Source organism: Oryza sativa, chromosome 10 (genome assembly GCF_034140825.1).
Source record: "Oryza sativa Japonica Group chromosome 10, ASM3414082v1".
Lineage (NCBI taxonomy): Eukaryota > Viridiplantae > Streptophyta > Magnoliopsida > Poales > Poaceae > Oryza > Oryza sativa.
In genome coordinates this window covers 3,493,280-3,506,523 of record NC_089044.1, presented here as the reverse complement: position 1 = coordinate 3,506,523, position 13,244 = coordinate 3,493,280, and the positions used below count along the sequence as shown (strand labels likewise).

Genomic DNA, 13,244 nt, shown 5'->3' with positions numbered 1-13,244 from the left:
CAACAGCAGACGAGGAGGAGGAGAAGGGCCGCCCCTGCATCTCCTCGCGAGATAACCTTCCCCGCCAAGTTGAGCTTGTCATCGACCACCGCCAGGGTGCGCTGCCTCCTCGGCCTCCCCCGGCGTGGGAGGCGAAGGTCGCTCGAGCGCTGGCACGGGAGAGGCGCGAGAGGACCTCCACCACCAGCCGCAGAGAAGAAAGAAGAAAAAGGGTCGCCGAGGGAGCTCGAGACAGCGGCGGGCTCGTCAATTCCTTCCCACGAGCTCCATCTGGCACGGGAGAGGCACGGGAGGACCTCCACCGCCAGCCGCAGAGAAGAAAGAAGAAAAAGGGTCGCCGAGGGAGCTCAAGACAGCGGCGGGCTTGTCAATTCCTTCCCGCGAGCTCCATCGTGGCCACGTCACGCACCCTCACCACCCCGCTGCGCCTACCACTGGCCTCGGGGTCCGCTCTCCAACGGCTCCACACACACACACACACATAGAGTGAGAGAGAAAGAGCAGCTCGTAGTGTGCCCTCGCCGTAGTCACCGTCACGCCCGCCGCCGGCCACTGTCTCGCCGCTCCCAACATTGCCACAAAGAGAGAGGAAGAGGGGAAGAGGAGAAAGAGAGAGATGAGAGAGTGAGAGGCGGATCCCACCCTTTTTTATAAGAAAATGCTGACTGGATTGTCACGCGTACGCTAGGACAAAACCGCTCTAGATTGGGTCGGGGAGGTAATTCGTCTGATATTAAAAGTTTAAGGTGAACAATTTCTAATTTTTGGGTTCGGGGGTAATTTGGTCGACTGCGATAGTTCGGGGGAGGTGTAATTCGCAGTTTTCCTTTTAAAAAAACATATAAAGTGGAATGGAGTTGAGCAGAGTTACTGTCTGAGAAATATGAATTTTTGAAATTTAAATGATTTTTATGGGATAGAAAAATGGTTTACTGAACTTGGTAAAGAAATATTTCCTTCAGGACACTGGCTCATGGGGTCTGCTGTCAGTGAGAGGGGAAGGAGGGATCAGTGATGGGATCACGATAGATTAACTGGCCAACTGTTCCACCTGATCTAAGAGCAAGTCTAACAGTATAGCCAACTACAGGCTCCAATTTATCCATAGCTAATTTAATAGTCAATTTATATAATAGTTGCTTACTATACTATTAATATATGGTCCTATATGTTATATACACAGTGTGTCTTGAAGTTAGTGCTGTAGCTGGCTACAAATCTGTAGACCGTTACTCTTCTCTCTTATCATTTATCTTATTAAAATATTAAAATATGTTTATAGCTGATTATTGTACATGCTCTGAAGTAGTCCTGCCGCGCGTGGATAACTCGGTGACTCGGTGACCTCGCAAAATATTAACAAACAAAAAAAAAATTTCATGGGATGAGATAACAACCTTACCGCATTGTTTTTGGAAGTGTGTGCGCTGCCGATGCGTTGCTTGATTGCTTCATCTTCACGTGATAAAACCGAAAGCGACTTCTCCGAGTCTCGTCAGGTCAGACTCGCAGTCGCAGCAATGGCGGCCGAGGAGATCTTGGAGCTCTCCAATGGCCGCATCACCGCCAAGATCGCCGCCTGGGGCGCCACCATCACCTCCCTCATCGTCCCCGACGCCCACGGTCCCTTCTTAATTCTGTTCCCTCCATCCCCTTCCCTTCTCCCCCTTTCTTCAGATTAATTTTTTCGTTGGGTTTTTGGTTGGTTTGCTTATATCACTCGTTTCTTGCCAAATTTGATGTCAACAGGGAATCTCGCGGATGTGGTTCTTGGATTCGACACTCTGGAGCCTTACATGGTGAGTCAGATCCCTAATCGTTCATTCGCCCCCATAATTCCTTCGATTCAGTCAGTCAAGGTTGATTGTTCTCACCTAGTATGTCACTACTCACTAGTAGGAGTATGTGGGAACTGGGAAGGGTGGTCAGGTTTGATTTTTGCTGGGGAGTTGGGACTGAATTGGGTGCTACATTGCGGCAGTAATGTTGCCCGTGTTTCTTTATTAGATTGGAACAATTTGTATATGCTTATTTAGGAGTGGTGCTTACTAGTAGCTTAATTAGCAGAAATTACTAGTATCATACAGTGGATGTTGACCTTGTCAGGTGCTGCTTCCACAGCCTATATGTAGCAAACATTTTTGGGAAAAGGATTGGTCCCTTTAGGCGATAGGGATGGACGTTCTTGCCTGAATTCATCACATTTGCCCTCATCATGACGGCGAACTAAATTCCTTCCTTGAAATAATATCAAGTCATTTTAGGCCTTTTGTTTGGACAACTTCTTAGGACCAATATCTGAGTCTGTTTCTGCCAATAAACAAGTTGTTGCATCCTATCAATGAACCCTCTGGTTATTTTGCAGCAAATTAGCACTTAATTTTAGATTTCTTTTGACACTCCCAAATAGAGATCCCAACTACTACTGAGGTTAAACAGGTAGCCAGATAATTATATTGTATATATTCTGATCAGATACAGCTATGCAATTTATGGAGGCAGAATTCTAGTGTATCATGCTTTTAAATTCTGACAGATGACATTCAGATATCAACGGGCCAGAGATGTATAATTCGTTTACAAAAATCTGGAGTGCATCTCCAGCTCTATAAATCTGCATGTAGTTTGCTTCAAATTGATTGCCTAAAGTCATCATATTTTCTGTTTGGCAGAAAGGCATATCACCTTATTTTGGATGCATTGTTGGCCGTGTTGCAAATAGGATCAAGGAGGGAAAGTTTACTCTGAATGGAGTTGAGTATTCACTAGCTATCAATAATGGACCCAACAGTCTTCATGGTAAGGTTTCATGAATTTTACATAGATGATTTGGACAGGATATATAGTTGGTTTTGCTAGAGCTCAGACATTAGCCAGTGGTTACTTCATGGCATTATTATTGCCATCTTATTTGACTTACAAAGAATATTATGTTTCTTCAATCGCTCAATTGCAAACTGCAGGTGGGTTGAAGGGGTTTGACAAAGTAGTGTGGGATGTAGTAGAGCGCAAAAGTGAATGCCCATCAATCACCTTCCAATATCACAGCAAGGATGGGGAAGAGGGTACAATCACTAACTAGCATCATCATTGTTTTAATTGAAGAATTCTTATGCTTAAATTATTCAGCCAATTCAATCACTTAACTATTCAATCCTCAGGCTACCCTGGCGATGTGACTGTTCGAGCAACATACTCTCTTCCTGATTCTACCACCTTAAGACTTGACATGGAAGCAGTAGCAGAGAACAAAGCGACGCCCATCAACTTGGCGCAGCACACCTACTGGAACCTGGCAGGGCACAACTCCGGTGACACCTTGGATCATTCAATCCAGATCTGGGGAAAACACATAACTCCAGTTGACGAGAACACGATTCCCACCGGTGAGATAATGCCTGTCAAGGGCACACCTTTCGACTTCACAACAGAGCACAAGATTGGAGCCCGCATCAACGATGTGCCTGGAGGATATGACCATAACTATGTGCTGGACTCTGGCGAAGAGAAGAATGGCCTGAAGCATGCTGCCAAGCTGAAAGATTCATCGAACTCACGGACCCTGGACCTCTGGACTGATGCACCTGGAATGCAGTTCTACACTGCTAACTATGTGGATGGCGTAACTGGCAAAGGTGGTGCCGTTTATGGGAAGCATTCCGGAGTATGCTTGGAAACCCAGGGGTTTCCTAATGCCATCAACCAACCCAATTTCCCCTCCGTGGTGGTGCAGCCTGGTGAGAAGTATAAGCACACTATGCTGTTTGAGTTCTCAGCCTAATTAGTGATGCTGTGAACAGCTCAAATGGCTGCAACTGCAGCTCATTGTAGAATCAAATAAGAGAAAATCTAGCAGAAATCTAAGATGTAGAGCAAAGAATAAATATTAGTTACCAGACCTGGATGGTTGTATCTTGTCTTACAACCAGAATAATATAATACGAATAAATATCAGTTACCAGACCTGGATAGTTGTATCTTGTCTTACAACCAGAATAATATAATACGAATGTTCAGAGGTAGATTTATGAAGTGGTTGCACGTATATTTGAGTAGAATTTGTTCATGTGCTTGTCAAAATATTAGAGTTCCATCTTTTGATGCAATGTCATGTTGGAAGTGATATTCTCTCTTATATCAGAGTAAAAGAAATATTAGAGTGCCAAAATATGTCTTCTGGAATTCTGGACATACAGACATTTTTCAATTCTTTTACTCTCACTATTTGTCTAGAAACAAAATGAAACTGCCTGATTTTCAAATATAAACGACCAGATGGATTTGAAATAATAATAAAGGATCAGATTACTGCATCTCAAATTGTCTGTTTTGGCCTTGGGCGTGTATATATATGTTTTTCAACCATAATTTCTGTTCAAACTTGAAAATGATACACAGCGAGTCAAACAATCAAATTTTTGAAGTTACAATCAAATGATAGAATGCTGCAAAGTTGGAGGTCTCCTCACTTTTGTCGCCTGTTCAAACGAATAGGCTATCTCAATAAGCCTTGGCTCCGATCCTTTCAAACCTCCAAAGCAGATGGCAAAAGGAACACCATTCGATGCATACCCAGCTGGAACTGTGATTGCAGGATAGCCGCCGATTGCAAGCAGGCTATGAGCAGATGCACCTGGTGAAACAATTGCATCCAGTTGATTAACTCGCATTATTTTCTCGAGGCCACTTTCGCAAAGTTCGTTCAGTTTCGCAATGGCCTTCTTCTCAGTTGGACCAGTGCCATCTGTTGCTTCAGATTGCAGAAGGTAACTCTGACCAAATTCAGCCATCCTTTCCTGAATATTGCAACAGATTACCATTCGTGTTTCGACAAAATTAGCAAGCAAATGAGATACGCGTGAATTGATGCGATCTTTACCTCTACCGGATGCTTGTTGTTGAAATCAATTATGTCCGATAATGATCTTACAGGTGAACTGGCCAGTTCAGACAAGTATGAGTTGAGGGACAACTTGAATTCGGCTAGCATAAGAGCACGTTCACCGCTTTGTACTGCATCGTTGATGATGTTCATGTTTGGTATCTCGAGATTGTCCACCAATATGGCACCCATCTTACTTTCAGTTTTATAGCATCCAGGAATCAGGAGAAAGGAAAGAAACTAATATATTCAGGAAAAGAACAACAAAGTCGCAGAGAACAGGACAGATATCTACTATGGTAAATGGTTCGTTCTGTCAATAATACCTTGATCTCATTCATTTTGAGACTAGAATATGCATAAGATTGTACTGTTGACGTTGTCATTGTCATCTAAAAGAAAAAACGCTTTAAGATGGTATTATCAACAGTATATCGAGATCCTGATACATAATTACTGAAAATTAATGTATATGTCCCAGGAAAGGGTAGTATAGAAAGTACAGACATAAATAGTTAAATTTGACTATATGAGGGATGGCTTTTTAGTTAGCCTTTTTGACAATCCTGCCATCTGGAAACCACATGCACTAAGAGTTGGAACGTTATGTGGATTCTGTGCATATGCCTTTTACTTTACCCAAGATCTGATAGTTTATTTAAAAAATATTCACTTCAGTACATAGAAAATACACATTTTCACCTTTTATTAACATTTGTTCAAGATAATGCTAATACCTAGGAGCACAACATATATTCTCAACAAGAAGAGAAGAACACAAATTTCCAACCTAAGGAGGAATCAAACCTACCAGCTAGCTAGAATAAAGGACAGTAGTTCCTGAGGTCGAAAATAACAATGAACACTATGTACTGATAAAGGATACTAATGAAAGATATGTTGGTAAACTACCTTATAGTGTTGAAATGCTCATCGAAGACCTTTTGTTGGACAGAGCCCGAGGGAAACCGAAAGAAATCTTTCCTAAGGATTCCCAACCTCTTGCCTCTTAACCCATCTATATTCAAGAATTGCCTATAACCATCTTCTGGGATATATTGCAACGCCATACGAGTTGCCTCTGCGTCTCGCGGGTCATATCCAACAATTGCTTCCAAAACATGCACAGCATCTGAAACTGTCCTACAAATTGGCCTATATTGACTAGATTACATCAATAAACTGTGCAATATTAAATCCATACGAGTGAAAGGAAGATCATAGAAATGACTAGAGAAAATATAAATGAGGATTAGAATAATGAGCAAGAAGTCATATATTTCTGTGAGTTTGCTCAGTTAAGAAGGTGCCACTGTAATACACTCTATTTAGTTGCATGAAACTTTTCTCTTCCCAAAATCTTCTGAGCTTTATCTTTGCCAGAAAAAAAATACTACTGTGTTTAGTAGCTATCTGAGTATTTAAGCACAAAAGTGTTGTCTATTTAACAAAACAAAGGTCATCTTTTACTTGAACAGTGAGGCGTACCATCTGCAAATTGACACGCCAACATTAATCTGATGGAGAAAAGAAACAAACTAAAATATGAATTCAACAGCTCACTGCAATATGTGACAATATTGGGTTAGATTCAGACAGTAACATCACCCTTTTTTCAGCAATGCTTCAGAAGTTAGAACTGAACAGAACAGAATATTCAGTCAGTATCAACTATCAAGAGCTCACCCAACGGTGTCCATCCTAGGCGAAATGATGATGACGCCGGCGCGGCTGGTTAGCCCCACCGTCGGCTTAATCCCGACGACCGAATTGTAGCTGGACGGGCACATGATTGACCCGTCCGTCTCCGTCCCAATCGTCACCGCCACCATGTTCGCCGCCGCTGCAATCGCCGAGCCACTGCTCGACGCGCACGGCGTCGCCGATGGCACATAGGGATTCTGCAGCAGCAACCCCAATTGCAACACATTGCATTCAGAATTTCAGATTCAGTCAAATTGTTCAGTGTGAGCTCCAATTCGCCATTGCTAATTGCTTGCTGCGGCAAGAAACCATGGGAGGAAGCGACCTTGCCCTGGCCGGCGCGGGGGCTCCAGCCGGCGGGGATGCCGGGGGCGCGGAAGTTGCACCACTCGCTGAGGCTGGCCGTGCCAAGAACCACCGCGCCGGCGCGCCGGAGCCGCTCGACCACCCCGGCGTCGCCCGCGGGGCGCGACCCGACCAGGGCGAGCGAGCCGCACGTCGCGTTCAGCGCGCCGCCGCCGCCGGCCGCGGCGATGTTGTCCTTCACGAGGACGGGGATGCCGTTCAGCAGCGGCGGCGGGAGCGCGCCTCCTCCCGCGGACGCGAAGAGGCGGCGGGCGTCGTCGGCGCGGTCGGCCGCGGCGAGCGCGCCGTCCGGGTCGAGCTCGACGACGGCGTGGAGGGACGGGTCGAGCGCCGCGGCGCGGCTTAGGTAGAGCTCGACGAGGCCGCGCGAGGTGAGCTCCCCGTCGGCGAAGGCGCGGCGGATGGAGTCGACTGTGGCCTCCTCGAGATCGAACGCGGCGCCGGCGACGGCGACGGCGAGGAGGAGGAGGAGGAGGAGGCAGCGCGCGGGCGCGGCGGAGGGCAGCATTGCATCTGAGCTTTGTTGCGTGAGTAAAGGTGGCGTCTTGGCACAACTTAAGTTTTTTTTTCGAAGTGAAGTGGAAGCAGCAGCTTGCCTGCCGTTGACCACTGACATGTGAGCATCGAAATTAAGTCTGATGGAGAAATAGAGTTCCAAATAAATACTGTGGTAACATTCGAAGTGACGTTTTTCCTAAAAAAAAAATTTAAATAGTGCCGTAGTAAATAATTTTTGATGGATCCCAGGTTCCCTCAGCCAATTTTTTAAAAAGATGATCTAAATCGTGTCAACAACACAACACGCGACAGCAAGTAAAATATGGCTGGCTCAGCTTGCGGGTTGCGACACATGAAACCTAGGTGGAGAAGGTAGCTCAGCAGGGTAACATGCAAGCTTTCATGTTAAGTCTTTAATTAATATACTCTTACATCATCTTAATTAAAATACTCGATTCTTTAATAAATCATATAATTATATATTTTTTTAAGAGCAGCTACACTAGCATACTGTAATCCAACTATAAACACACATCGAAAAGATAAAAGAAGAGCTATAACACACGTCAAGGAAATAAAAGAAGAGAAAAGAATAGCGAGCTACAGATTTGTAACCAGCCGTAGCACGAACTCTAAGACACAATATGTGTATGATTTGTGGAACCATATATTAATAGTGTAGTATGAATTGACTATTAAATTGACTATCGATGATTTGAAACTAGTAGTTAGCTATACTACTAAACTTGCTCTAAGTTTATAATAATTAGTAGTCCATTAACCATACCTTAATCCATCCTCTCATTTTGTATGCCAAAAAAAAACTAAGAGCACCTTTGAATAGTACGAATAGAAAAAAATAGGATTCTAATAAAAAAGAACTACACAACAGAGGATTGCAAAACGTAAAAATAACCATTTGATCAGTCCGTACAAATTGGATGAAAGAGATAAGACTGAAGAAAAATTTTCAAGAGGTTAAAACTCTTGCTAAGTTAAACAAGGGTTTATTTACTATAACCGTTGCAATTTTCACTTACTAACCCACTTATCCACATGTCGTATGCTCGATTTTGATCCAAACTTCGCCACATTTTATAGCGAACTATTTCATACACCATACTTTATTGGCTTACCGCACTTTGACAGATTTAGTTGTGACAAAGTTAGTAACCAACTAAAAAAGGCCCTAAACATCAGAACTCACAACAGCTATCAGGTAATATTCCTGTCAAGATCCTTGGCGAAAGAGTAGATAATAATTCATCAGAGGTTTAATCATCTAATATATTGAGCAGGACTAAAGATCTGCCATATCCACAAATGAGCTACCATCTGTGAGTGAAAAAGATAACAAAACAATCGGTCAGTTAAATATACCCAAAAGTTCAAAACTACAATACACTCCTTCAATATCATGAACTGAAACAAAGTCATCTGCTAAACCAACGTCAGGCCAAATCCCTCAGAACAACATAAATCATTTAAATAAGTTGCAACGAAGACCATTCATGCTTCGACTAAATTGCTTGCCATTCTATAACAAGAAAATAAAAAAGACTAAATAAAATTGTACTAGTGATTAAATGTGCACATAAACACTCTTAGCAACAAAAGGATGTTGCTATAAAACTAGCGTTCCTATTCCACTACAAGGTAATGAAGAATCAAGCAAATACACAGCATAGATTTACCACCCAACACCATTTTGAAAACTAGGAATATTATTCAAGGTATCTAGGAAACTCCTTAAGTGAAATTTAGGATAAATTGCGATTTAGAACTGCCAGATATATAAATTTCATACGATTTCCTAGTTCTCAGTTATAGATTATCATTAATGACATGATAAACAAGAAGGAAAGAACTCCATGCTCTTATCTGTTTCTATTTCCTCTTTATCATTAAAATGATCAGTACACAACATAGGCATAATTGCTTTCAAGATAATAAAACATTGGAGTTACTAAGTTTAAAACAAGGAAGGTCTCAACTCTTCTGTAAAGCACCAACCAAATAAAGCGCAAAATTAAACAATACTACGGAAGCAGGGGATCTTTTGCACAAATTCTGTCAATACTTCATAAATGGAGTTTGCTCGGAAACATAAGCTGATTATCTGTGCTGATTAATGATACCTAGAAAAGGTTACTAATGGATGGTCTTTGACTGAAAAAATAGAAATATATTCACATTATGTCAAAACTAAAAGGATGATAACAAAAAAGACCTAAGGTTTTCTCAGAAACTGCCAATTCTTACATGAACATGAATATGTTTCTTTGATATTAGTCACTAGATTGTTCCTTATCTGGTCTAAAAGAAAGAAATAGCTACTTATTTCCAATCGGTCTCCAATGAAAAGTAGTTAGGTAGCATGTATTTCATCCAAGTAAGATAGATATCGTATATTGTTATGCCCATATGAAGTGTTCATTTTTTTTTTGAAACAGAATGTTCATATGAAGTCAATGGAGAGCTAATACCAAAGGTATTTAAGCATGGAAAAGTTAATTGTAAGCCTTCAAATGTTCTGAATTAAGGCAATTAGCAGTTGTCACTTGCATTCATCATGAATTATGCAATTCAATGTGCTTTCGCTCATGTTTGAATGTTACAGGAGTACAGGACAGTGCCACAGTTAAAACAAAACACTTGTTCGTAAGTAATTGTAGGAGTGTACGATATTCTTGTAAAAACAAATATGCCAACATTTCTTTTCATTACTATGTGAATTAGTATTCATTGAATGGATAAACTAAATATTTCACCAGAGCAAGATAGAGAACCACACAATGTCCAATTATCATGGCAAAGTTTCATTGGTGAATATATAACATTGAAAGCTGTTTTGCAAACTGAATATATTGGCGCCTCAGCCCTCAAGGATGAATCATATGTAAAAATAAAAACAATAGACCCTAGTACCAAAAATAACATGGTAACTCGAAAGACAATATAAGACCTGCAGTTCAGAAGCTTGAGTAGGGGTAGTAGTTGTCGACGGAGATTTCTCCGTAGACCTTCCTAACCTGCAAAAACTTGAGGTGGACCATGAACAGGCCAACACGCGTCCAAAGAAGTATGGAGCTATTCTCCTCGGCAACACCCACAATCAGTTTACGCCCCTCCGCTTCTAGGGGAAGAAAGTTCAGCTGGAGGGTTCTCCTCAGCAACCATGTGGCATCACTGCCATCTCCAATCTCCCTCTCCCACAATTGCATTGTGGATCCAACTATAACCGCGAGGCCAAGCCGGCCATCACCCGCCGGTATGATCTGACACCGGCACCGGTGAGGGAAATCCTCATCATCCTTCGCATCCAGCGGTAGCTCACTGAATCCCAGCTTCTGACTCTCCAAATCAAACATGAGCACATTATAGCCATCAAGAAACCAGTGAACCGCATTTCCGGCAAGAACGCTCGGCCGCAACACCCAGACCTCCCATGGGAGACACAACCTCGAGACATAATCACTCCAAACACCGGCATCTGACGAATAAACGGAGGCGAACACGCTGGTGAAGGTGTTCCTCTCGGCGAATACGGCGACCACGCGGAACGAGCGGCGATCGGCGGCGGCAGGAACCACCGTGGCGGAGAGGAACTTGCCGTCGACGAGCGGGAAGGGCAGGAGGCGGCGGTCGCCGGAGATGGGATCAACCACCATGAATTCCTTGCATTTGCATCCCCCGCGGAATGTGATCCTGAAGAGGGCAAGGCCCTTGCAGCAGTTGACGATCTCCCACCGCAGCCCGATCTCCCTCTCGGGGAGGAACCGGTGGGCGGGGAGGTGGTGCTGGGCGGTGGTGGATCGGAAGCCGGCGTTGAAGGAGAAGACCGGATCGAAGTCGTAGGGGAAGAAGAAGCCGAGGAAGGGGGGCTCGTGGCGGGCGACGAAGCGGCGGCGGAAGCCCGGCTCGAAGGCGAGGCGGCGCCAGCGCTTGCAGACGGCGGAGGCGGTGGGGAGCGTGGAGGCGTCCGGCGGGAGGCGGAGGAGGATCTCCTGGAGGAGGTCGTCGTCGTCGAGCGGCGACGGCGACGGCGACGGCGCGGTGGAGGGGAGGCGGCGGCGGTGGTGGTGGTGGTGGAGCGTCTCCTTCTCGCTCATTTTTTTTATTTTTTATTTTTTTGTGGTTGGGGCTGAAACAGAGGCTTTTTGCACAGTGACTGGCACATACCACCGCGCTTCACACAGTTCTCTTCCCTTGGCAACCTTATTAATATTGATTTATTCTTCATTGAAAAAAGCATTTAAGGTTTACTATTACTACATCTATTTTTAAATATATAATGTTATTTTTAACAATTATAAAACCATTTGCCTTATTCAATAATTTAGCAGACGCCTGAAAAAAAATACAAGCCGTGTTTAAAGTATTTTTACTAATAGAATTAGTTACTTTTACTAATAAAACAAATTGCAGTAAAATAAATGTAACATGTGTTTTTAAATAAGATGAATGATCAAATATTATATTGAAAAGTTAATATTATTATATGTTTAAAAATGAAAGTTACATTTTAAAAAAATTGAAAGAGAGGTACATCTTGAGACTAGTTTTCTTGCTCTATTTTCTGTGGTTCTCTTATTTGCTAGGGAGAAAATGTTGGCGATGTCGAATTAGAATGCAAAGTGGGCATGGGAGGTGGAGGTAGGTAGTGATAGCTCGATATATAGGATAGGGTGATACGGGGACAAGTGCATGAGTCGATGGTGAAGCATAATGGTGAGGTAGCCGTAGTGCCATTGCATGCACAAGTGAATGAGTCGGTGGTGAGCACTATTGGTAATGAGAGCAAAAATTGTTCTAGACTATTACTTACTTATTGTATATGATGTGGGGAGGAGGAGAGGGGATTTATATTATTCAAATCATGTAAGAAATTATTTTATTTGGTATATTTGAAAAAAAAAATGCTAGACCATTCAAATCCTATAAAATTCTTTTAAGATGGCCAATTCCTCGTAGAAAACTTTCCTCTATTCTATCTCTCTAATATAATTATGTTCTAGCCTATTCTTATTTTATTCTTGTACTTTTTAAAATAATGCATTATGCTATGTTTTGTGTTGTGTCGTTTCTATAGTTTTGAAGAAGGCCTAAGATGTATGCATATCTCTAAAATTATAAGAAACCAATATAAAAAATAGTAAATCATATTTTTATTCAATCCCATTGTAACACTAACACATGAACATGTAACTTGTATATTTAAAGCATAGTAATCCATCTACTCCCTTCCCACCATCACTACACCCTACTTCCACACATGAAACCACCCCTCCCTCTCTCGAAAGAAGTAAACTATACTTTCTTTACTCCCAATTATATAGTAGCACTATAAACCCATAAATTAATATTTACGATGTACAGATACATTACTAGTAAATACATATTTAATAATTAGTAGAATGCAATATATGGCCAAGGATTAATAGATCTACCACTACCTATATGGCTATGTTCAGATGTATGGATTGGAAATCCATACCCAAGCACGAAAACAATTTAAATGTTTAGAAAGTGTGTGCATATGAAAAAAGAGGGGGTAAAAAGTTCAGAACATGGACGAAAGAGACCAGTCTAAGAGCAAGTATTATAAACCCCTACATATTGCCCTTAAATTTACCACATAAGATTAGATAATGAGGTGGAGGAGAGAAGTTAGAAAAGCGCGAGTCATCCATTTTGTAAGGGGCAACCTCTACCTAACTCTCAATAATAGTGTAAGGCTGTGTTTTATAATTGAGGTTTGTTTATTAGATGTGATATTTTGCGTTTGTTATCT

The 13,244-nt window shown here is 42.4% G+C and overlaps 3 protein-coding genes across 4 annotated transcripts; 1 reads left to right on the top strand and 2 right to left on the bottom strand.

Moving 5' to 3' along the window:
- Positions 1-1,497: 1,497 nt before the first annotated feature.
- On the top strand, positions 1,498-4,028 carry LOC4348138 (uncharacterized). The gene is made up of 5 exons (XM_015758879.3): positions 1,498-1,623; positions 1,750-1,799; positions 2,673-2,799; positions 2,964-3,065; positions 3,162-4,028. The coding sequence occupies exons 1-5, from the start codon at positions 1,521-1,523 to the stop codon at positions 3,779-3,781; spliced, it is 1,002 nt and encodes a 333-aa protein (XP_015614365.2). The 5' UTR covers positions 1,498-1,520; the 3' UTR covers positions 3,782-4,028.
- On the bottom strand, positions 3,471-7,481 carry LOC4348137 (probable amidase At4g34880). The gene is made up of 5 exons (XM_026020737.2): positions 6,912-7,481; positions 6,569-6,783; positions 5,795-6,037; positions 4,880-5,078; positions 3,471-4,796 (listed from the first exon to the last, which is right to left on the bottom strand). Exons 1-5 carry the CDS (start codon positions 7,458-7,460, stop codon positions 4,431-4,433), a joined length of 1,572 nt encoding a protein of 523 aa, XP_025876522.1. The 5' UTR covers positions 7,461-7,481; the 3' UTR covers positions 3,471-4,430.
- On the bottom strand, positions 7,431-11,645 carry LOC4348136 (F-box protein At5g07610). 2 transcript variants are annotated; one of them, XM_066304684.1, is made up of 2 exons: positions 10,416-11,645; positions 7,431-7,548 (listed from the first exon to the last, which is right to left on the bottom strand). In XM_066304684.1, exon 1 carries the CDS (start codon positions 11,560-11,562, stop codon positions 10,423-10,425), a length of 1,140 nt encoding a protein of 379 aa, XP_066160781.1. In that variant the 5' UTR covers positions 11,563-11,645; the 3' UTR covers positions 7,431-7,548; positions 10,416-10,422. The 2 variants fall into 2 exon arrangements, with proteins under 2 accessions (XP_066160781.1, XP_066160780.1); XM_066304683.1 differs by lacking the exon at positions 7,431-7,548 and adding an exon at positions 8,525-8,785.
- Positions 11,646-13,244: the final 1,599 nt, after the last annotated feature.